The sequence below is a fragment of the Octopus bimaculoides genome, chromosome 2 (assembly GCF_001194135.2).
Source record: "Octopus bimaculoides isolate UCB-OBI-ISO-001 chromosome 2, ASM119413v2, whole genome shotgun sequence".
NCBI classification, from domain to species: domain Eukaryota; kingdom Metazoa; phylum Mollusca; class Cephalopoda; order Octopoda; family Octopodidae; genus Octopus; species Octopus bimaculoides.
In genome coordinates, this window is record NC_068982.1 from 38,268,248 (window position 1) to 38,278,103 (window position 9,856).

General features: G+C 35.0%; 1 protein-coding gene across 2 annotated transcripts in view; it reads right to left on the reverse strand.

The window, feature by feature from the left end:
- Positions 1-9,856, reverse strand: part of LOC106873452 (uncharacterized) — a 179,865-nt gene that overhangs the window by 149,332 nt on the left and 20,677 nt on the right. For both annotated transcript variants that reach the window (XR_008266727.1, XM_014920810.2), the window contains exons 5-6: positions 3,273-3,353; positions 948-1,056 (exon numbers count right to left, since the gene is read on the reverse strand). Coding sequence is in view for 1 of the 2 variants with exons in the window: in XM_014920810.2 (XP_014776296.1) it covers positions 948-1,056; positions 3,273-3,353 (190 nt within the window). In the remaining variant the exon portion in view is untranslated. The remainder of the gene's footprint in view (positions 1-947; positions 1,057-3,272; positions 3,354-9,856) is intronic.

The window sequence follows — 9,856 nt, forward strand, 5'->3', positions numbered from 1 at the left end:
GGGAACCAGACAAAAATTTTTGCAGCTCGGCTGGGATGTGTTACCCCACCCTCCATATTCACCAGATATTGCTCCTTTAGATTTCCACTTATTCAGGTCTCTGCAGAATAGTCTTAATGGTGAAAATTTCAATTCTTTGGATGACGTAAAAAGATACCTTGATGAATTCTTTGCCATGAAACCACCTCAATTCTGGGAAGAGGGTATTTTCAAATTAAAGGGAAGTTGAAGACTCATTGTGCAACAAAATGGTTCATATTTGGTTGATTAAAAATGTAATGACAAGTATTTATTGATCGTTTTCTTTCCTTTCAATGCCAATCTGTACTCTGGACAGCTGGAGTGGATGTATGGCACTGTGCAGCAAAATTATCCAGCATTAGTTAAAGGAAAGTGAGCTCTTCTGCAGCAAGACAGTGCAAAACCTCATACTGCTCAAACAATCCAGGATAGACTCCAGGAATCTGAGGGAATTGAACTAATGCCACACCCAGCATACAGTGTGGCCCTAGTTCCTTCTAATTATTACTTGTTCTAATCCATGGCTCACTTCCTGCACTTGCAATGCTTAAAGCAAGAGAAGGTGGAAGCTTCTGTGTGGAATCAAAGAACTGACAGAAAGGTGGCTTCAGACTGCAACATGAGTGCTAGGCTGCTTTTGTTGTAACTTGAATAAAGCAAATAAGATACCAAAATATTGCAAAACTTTTGAATCATAGCAATACTAAAATGAACTACATTATACTACATCTAATGAGGGTGTATAATAGGAGTAGCATGGAGAAATACAAGGTATAACTTCAACTGTTGTCCTGTCTTTGCTTTTGTAGTTCACATTTTACATTGTTTCAGCCCTAACAAGTTTTTGTTTAAAATAGCATGATCGTTTTAATTAGCAGAAGACAAAATATAAAAAATATAACGGCAGGATTAAAAAAGGAACTTACGTTTTTCTGAGGAGATTAGATGCACTGAAGAATTAGAATCTCTTGCATGATTCATATTTGGGTTTGAACATTTTACTGTTTGAATTATTCCTCTATTGTACAGTTTGTCCTGTAAAATATATAAAACAGATTTAGAAACGAGTCTTTTTCACACATAGATGCATATATATATGTAATATTTTGGATTAATGAGTAAAAATCAAATAGTGTGCTGATGTGTTGAGTAAAGCACTGGCACAGTTTGGATTGCCTGATGTCATCTACAGTTGGGATATATTTCCTTTGGATCTACTTCAGGAATTCCATAATATTAGTTGAGAAAATAATCAATTAAGTGAACAGATGGAATTGGTATAACTCTTGATTTTGTATGATGATTGTTTTGACAAGTGTGGATTGTTGGCAATTTTTTTCCTCTGTCTTCCTTTTCTCTTGGACTTTCCTGTCTCATGCTTCTGAAGAAGAGCTTTGCTCAAAACGTAAAACACCCTTTCTTTCCTTCCCTGAGCATCTTTTAATACTTTGCATGGACCATGTCCTTGCATTGTTATTTCTTGTGTTTTTTGTTTTGTTTTTTGGGATTAATTGCAAATGACACCCATGTCAGTGACACATAAAAGCACCTGTTACACTCTCAGAGTGGTTGGCATTAGGAAGGGCATCCAGCCGTAGAAAACCATGCCAAATCAGACTGGAGTCTGGTGCATCCTTCCAGCATACCAGGCCTAGTCAGACTGTCCAATCCATGCTAACATGGACAATGGACATTAAATTATCATGATGATGATGATGATGATATATATATATGTGTATATATATATATATCATCATCATCATCGTTTAACGTCCGCTTTCCATGCTAGCATGGGTTGGACGATTTGACTGAGGACTGGTGAAACCGGATGGCAACACCAGGCTCCAATCTAATTTGGCAGAGTTTCTACAGCTGGATGCCCTTCCTAACGCCAACCACTTAAATATAAGGATAAAATCTATATAAGATTTTATCAAGTAGCCAGTATGTAAAATCACTCAAGGAACAAAATTAATACTAAGCATGTGGCTTTTACTTAGAATAGCAGCCCTTAATGTAATAAGTGTGATGCTTTACTTAAAGTAGCAACCCTTAATGTAATAATGATAATAATAATAATAATAATAATAATAATAATAATAATATATATATATATATATATATATATATGTATGACAAGTTGTAGATAATAATCATTACATGTTTTTCCTTTTTAGAGTAAATTTGGCTTACAGCTGTTTCCAGTAGCCATTATAAGTACGTTACTAATAAGTTTACTCAGTCAGTCTATTGATCAGTTGCTTCCAATGTCTATACCCATTATCAATACTTGTCTTATATATCACTGTAAAAACCAGTTTGTCTGGAGTCCAACCATGGATTTACAATATAGAATTGTGATGAACCATAACCTTGGACCCTGTCATAAGAATACTTGGAGTCCTTCACTAATCTAAACAATATTGTTAGCCTGGTGTACCAACAGAGCACTTATGAGGTATTTTATCTGGATTGATAATCCCTCACTATTAGTTGTATGTATGTATGTATGTATGTATGTATGTATGTATGTATGTATGTATGTATGTACGTACGTACGTATGTAGTAAAGTATGTATGTGTATTTGTGTGTGTCTATATATATCTTCATATATGTATCTGTATATGAATATATGTGTGTGTGTGTGTGTGTGTGTGTGTGTGTGTGTGTTATTTTTTCTTTTATGAGCCTTAGGACTTTGTGAGCTGGAGCTTACCCTAGAATCCATGGTGTATAGATGACTGAGATTACAACATTATCTGCTGAATGGAATACTGGTCCCTCACTGTGTTGACTTCCCAAGCTATTGCTAGAACTCATTTACAGTCAAGTGGACTGAGGAATGGGAAATAAAATGTTTTACTCAAGAACACAATGCACTGCTGGACAAGGAATGAAGATCATGATCTTACAATTATGAATACAACATCCTAACTACTAGTCCACATATATACATACATAAAATCATGACATTACATGTGTCATACAAAACATCTTCAGAAGCCACATGTGGCCTGAATACCATAGGTTTTCTATGTCTGTGCTAGTATTTACTCAGCTATAAAAACAATCATAATTCCAATCATGTCAGCAGTAAATTTATAGAATGAATTTAACACCATCAAAACTAACAAAACCCATAATTTCAACAAAATTTACTCGTAGCTGAAAGAATAGAGTAATAACTATTATAAATATATTTAGTAACTTGGCAGAAACATCCATCAAATTTATATTAAATATGCATTACTTTATCATAGCTGTTTTCTTCAGTTGGATGTTCAGATTCATTTACAGTACAGCACAGACAAGAATAATGCATTTGTTTGGCCTGAAACCAGAGAAAAATAAGTAATGACATGTTATTTCAAAATGAACAAACCAATAAATAAATAAAATGAAAGACAAATGAATAAATAAATAAATAAATAAGCAAAAATAATAAATAACAGAATAAATTAACAGATTTCTACTCTTGCAAAATACATAATTAGAATATTTCTCCAATTATATTACAAATGTTCCATGAGAAATTTCATTATTTTCACAATTTCATTTTTCCATGTATGTCCATTTTGACATGAGAAGAAGGCCAATTGTATTTGGTAAATACAATTATTGTTTGAAATGTTGGGATTAGTTTGCAATAGGGAAATATAAGCATTGAGGGAATTCGAGGGGTATTTAAAACTTTGGAGCAAGGACTAAGTTATGAACTTAATGGATTACTATAGAAAGTGTGATGATTAAACAGAGATGTAACAAATGGATATCTTTTATATTATTTTTAATTGTTATCAGTGTGGAGCTGGCAGAGTAGTTAGTAAAGCTGGACAAAATGCTCAGCTGCATTTCTTCTGGCTTTGTGTGCTGAGTTTGAATTCCACCAAGGTCAACTTTGCTCTTCATCCTTTCAGGATTAATAAAATATGTACAAATTGAGCATTGGGGGTTAATGTAAACAACTATTGACCTAAGCAGGATCTGAACTCTGAGTGCAGTACAATATTAACTTGTAAACTTTGAATACACTCGGTGCTATACTATGGTTGCAAACAAAATACTGTGTCCTTGCTATCAATTAATATTATATGTTTGTGTATTTTATCAGTTAACCTTTGCCTGTCCAAAGCATTTTCATAAGTTATAACTATCTTGTTTTGCTTTCCTTGGAACAATATAATCTGGAATACTTCATCCCATGTCTCCTTCCTTGGTAAGACTGTAGAGAGTTATTTGAAGGAGATTGGCTGCTACTTTTAGTAAGCTGAGCAAACATTTAGAAGCTCCTACCCTTTACTGGTTTGAGAAAATGTAGTGTTTTCTTCATATATCATATGTCTGTGGTTTGGTGTTTTTTAAGTAGGTAAATTGTTATGTGCCATGGTGGAATATGTTTTAATTATTTGTGAAAAGATGCCTGTCAAGAGATATATGAGAATACAGTTTGAGAACAGAAGGTGAGAGAGGATTGTGCATCATCTACAGGTACATGTAAGTGTGTGTGTGTGTGTGTGTGTGTGTGTGAGTGAGTGAGTGAGTGAGTGAACAAATGCATGTGTGTGAAATGAAGCTTATGTTAGAAAGAGTGTGTTTGTGTGTGTGTGTGTGTGTGTGTGTGTGTGTGTGTGTGTGTGTGCACGTGTGCACGTGCATGTGCATCTGATTAGATGTAACACCTTGTAGCCTGTTAATAAGAAAAGAGCAGAAGAAATAATCAAATCCTGAAGATGACAGAATGAAACTTGGGGAACATACAGTCAACACATACCTTAATGGAATAAACTAATAGCAGGCTTTTGATCTGTGAAGTCTTTGATGGAGTAAAGAGCAAAGACTTTATTTTCAGTCATGTTTTTACAGGGAAGATCCCATAGTGAATGACATACAAGATAGTCTCCAGTATTTAGGCTCTGTACAAATTATACTTGAAGTTGCTGTGAAGGGAAAGATGACCAAATTGATAAAAAGGTGGCCATTTACAATCATTTCCATTACTTTGATGAAGCTGGAAATAAGGTCAATAGTTGGTAGGGTTAGAAAAGTTTTCTTTGTTGGGTCTAGAAGGCATTGCTGTATGTTAAAATTTGAGAGTATTAACCTTTTTCCTGTCCTGTGTAACACAAGTAATATACAAGACACTCTAACCTTTCATCATCTAACCTTTCATCATCTAACCTTTCATCATCTAACCTTTCATCATCTGGTACAAGATCCCCTTTGCCAATGCCCCCTCCCCTCTCAAAATTCCTTGTCTTGCAAGTTACTTGGTGACCCTGCCAGTGCTGGTGCCATGTAAAAGCATCCAGTTCACCCTGTGAAGTGGTTGGCATTTGAAAGGGCATCCAGCTGTAAAAATCATGCCAAAACTGACCTCACCTGTGCTGGTGCCACATAAAAAAAAGCACTTGGTCCACTCTGTAAGGTGGTTGGTATTAGGAAGGATATCCAGCAGTAAAAAAAAAACCCTGCCAAAACAGACACAGAAGCCTGGTACAGTCTTCTGCCTGGCCAGCTCTTGTCAAACTGTCCAACCCATGCCAGCATGAAAAGTGGACGTTAAACAATGATAATGATGATGTCCCCGGCGTACACATTTTCATTGATTTTTCAACCACAACAGTAAATCAGGACTTATGAAAGGAAATCCTTATATTACACAGAAGGTATGACACAAAGGCTAACTAAAAGTCTGAAAACAAGCATGGATATTTATAACAAATTTATCAAAATGTTTTGGACAGGTAAAAGGTTAACAGGTAAAACACACAAATATATAATGGGTTTAAGAATCTTGAGCTATATTAGACATTCCTATCTTTTATCTTTTTCTTGTTCCAGTCATTGGACTTTGGCTATGATGGAACACCACCTTGAAGGATTTAGTCCAACAAATTGACCCCAGTACATATTTTTAAAGTCTGTTACTTGTTCTATTGGTCTCTTTTGCCAAACTGCTAAGTTATGGAGCTATAAACAAACCAACACCAGTTGTCAAACAATGAGAGTAGGGAATAAATACTAACACACACACACACACACACACACACACACATAAACGATGGGCTTCCACACAGTTTCTATCTATCAAATTCACTCTCAAGGCATTAGACAGTTCATGGTTATAAGTGAAGATACTTGCTCAAGATGCCATGTAGTGGGACTCAACCTAAAAATTACATGGATGTAAAGCAAGTTTCTTAATCATACAGTAATGCCTGTGAGGCCTTTGAAAATAAATAATAGTAAAATTTTTTCCCGGAGACCTTAACTCTTTGAAGGAATCATAGTGGGTCCTATTGAGATATATGGCATGCCTTGCGTATTTTAAGAGCTCTCTAGGTCTGGCCACAGCTAATTTCTTTCAGAAGAGCGAAAGGTGGACAGAGAAAAAGAAACAGTAAAAGAAATGGCCCCAGTGCAGGAATAATACTTTACTTATTGACCCTGAAAAGATGAAAGGCTAAGTTGATCGCAGCAGGATTTGAATTCACAGTAAAGAAATCTGTAATGAATACTGCAAACCAATCTATCCAATACTCCAACACCACTTCCCATTGGCTGCTGATACAAAAGTAATGTTATTAAGAAGAAAAGTAGAAATCATTGTTGAAAACATGTGTGGCATTGTTTGATATTTCAGTATTGAACTACAAGGGAGAAAGAAATTGATTCAACACTGTAAAGAAAACTATTCAAATCAGATAAACATTATTATGTTAATGTTTAAAAGTGTATTATATATCAAAGCTACCAGATGGCTTAACTGCAAGTCACAGCTTAAAAACTTTGTCAGCTTGACAATCTCTGAAAATAGTTTGACATTGACTTATTGATTTGATAAAATAATTGTTTTAGCAGTTGTAATCAACTAAAATTGAAATTTACTTGAGGTTTTTCGAGCGAGATGAGCGTGGCCGTTGCCAGTACCGCCTGACTGGCCTTCGTGCGGGTGACATGTAAAAGCACCCACTACACTCTCTGAGTGGTTGGCATTAGGAAGGGCATCCAGCTGTAGAAACTCTGCCAAATCAGATTGGAGCCTGGTGTAGCCATCTGGTTTCACCAGTCCTCAGTCAAATCGTCCAACCCATGCTAGCATGGAAAGCGGACGTTAAACGACGACGACGACGACGACGACGACGAAATGGTATTGATTTTTATCTCCTTTCTAATTTTTATCTTTGACTCATCTCTGCTGTCCAGGCTATACTTTATATGCCAACTTTTCTCTGAAACATAGTGCCTGCATGTAGTGTATATAGAATCCCTTCTCCCTATCATTTGCTTCTCAGTTGGACTTCCAGTTACTGGTACAAGGTCTCTCTTCCCCTATTCTCTATGGTTATTCGCTGTCTACACAGCTCTTTAAACTCCTCCAGTCACCATCAACTATTTGACTGTTTCATGTTTTCCATTATATATCATCTGTCTCACTTTTCTCTAAAATTATTGACCTTGGTCACTCAATGTGTATAACTCTTCTTGGTCACTATATATTAACACTATTGGTAAGAAAGTTTGCCATTCTAAACTATTTGCATTAGCTAGTATAAGCATAAAATGAATAGTGACCCTATCCAAAACATTCACCAATGGAGACATGGCAATCTTTTTTCTTTTAACTTCACAAAGATACATTCACTACATATGTCAAGGAAACAATCTTGTACCTCACACTCTTTTGGACAATAAGCAATTAAAACCCTCAAAGTTGCAACAAATATCGCTCTCATAATTTCTGAAAGTCACTTTTGCTTAGTTCCTGTTCACAGAATAGCAAGAATTATAATCTAAAGACTGTCCTTTTTCTTCAGGAGCAGGAAATATTTCAGCTCTAAAAATTTGCTGGCCTCTAAAACCCAAATGAAACATAAAATAGAATTCTGTTCCCATATATGGGATGATATTGCTTCTCCTTACATAAACATCCTAGATTACACCCAAATGAACATCACCTGGTAGATTGTCAAAAATTCTCTCACTCACAAACTTCAACTGTTATTCCACAAATTCACTACTTCCTCCATCTACTTTTGTTACTGCACTACAATAGCATTTGTTTCTCTTGACCAATGGTTCTAAATCAGGGTCCACATGGCCCCTGAGTGTTCATATAAGATTTTTGAGGGTCCATGCAACAAAATAGTAAATTGGGGACCCACAATAATATTTTAAGGGCCCTTGAAAGAATTTTGCTTTAGATGTATATTGGTATGTATCGCAAGAAACAGCTAAATTTCTTTCTCTAACATTTTACTTAGTTCAACCTACACAAGCTAATGTGTGAAAAACAAAATAGGAATTTTGAAAGAAGTTTCTATAAAACTAGTTTTTAAACATGAAATGGTTACGAGGTTCCACCAGAATAAAATAGTAATGAAAGGGGTCCATAGATAAAAAATGGTTGAGAAATCCTGCTCTAGATTATCAAATTGTATAATTACCTCCACTCCACAGACATGTCTCTTCTCTTGTCACCGTAATCAAACCTCATACCAACTACTGTGCACAAGAATCTCATTTCCACCTCTATAATTCCTTTCCCACTCAAGATTTTTCTTTAGATTTTGACTTACAGTTACTCAAGCTAAACAACCACATTACTCTCATGCTTTGGAAAGTGTACAAATTTTAAATAGCCTCTTCTTTCAGATTATACTTTTAAAACCCAACCTTTTTTAATAACCATCATTGTATCAAAGCTCATTGTATCATCTGACCAATTCTTAATCATGTCAGCACATTCCAAATACTCTTATTGTACGACCCTACCTTCTTGAATGCTCTGGTATTTCAACTCTGCTAACAGATTATAGATCCACTACTTGTATACCATCTTCCCCTAACTACAATTTTATGTCCATCAATGATGCATTTGAAGCAGTAACTGAAAACCATCCTCTGAGGTGAGTCCTTTCACATTTCTCACATGTTTATTTTCTTTAGTTTCTTTTTGCTCTGAATTGTTCTACTTAGCAATCATATTCATATATTATATCCCTGTCTACAGTATTAAATATTGTTTGTGATGTGAATATGTATGTGTACTTTGCTAAGGAATATAGTATGTATAATACATATTAGAAACTGTAATAAACTATGATGAGTCTTTTAACCACATGCTAGTAATAGTTTTCTTAAGTTTGCTTTTTTTCAGACAAGTATTATACAAGTACCTGAAATTCATTGTTTGTTCTCAATAGTATGGATTTCTCATTTTATATAGAGATTGTAATAGTTGCAGCAGAGCTATATGCCTCACTACAATGCTGTTAAAAGACTATTGTCATACACTCGTCTCTCTCTCTCTCTCTCTCTCTCTCTCTCTCTCTCTCTCTCTCTCTCTCTCTCTCTCTCTCTCTCTCTCTCACTCTCTCTTTCTTCCTCTCTCTCATTCATATGGTATCAGAAACTTATTTTTGCTTGCATGACTTGCATGTTGACTGGCAATGGCAAAGAACATACTTTATACAAACTTACACTCCAATTTCTCTTTGAGCTGATGCACACACATATAAAGACGCGTTCATTGACATCTTTGTGTAAACACTAACTTTTGTTTGTCAGTCATTCAAACTTGACTTTTCTGTTTGTGTTCTCTATTGGCCCGATGGGGTTAATTTATTCTATTTAATGTTAGTAAATATGTTGTGGTTATTAACATGCAATCTTAACCTATATTCTCCTTTACAAAGTTACGCATGCATTCTCCCAAAACTTAAATCATTAATGTATTGTCTTTTTGAATTAAAATGTTTATCAGAAACATTATATATATGTATATGCATATATATATATATATATATATATATATATATATATATATATATA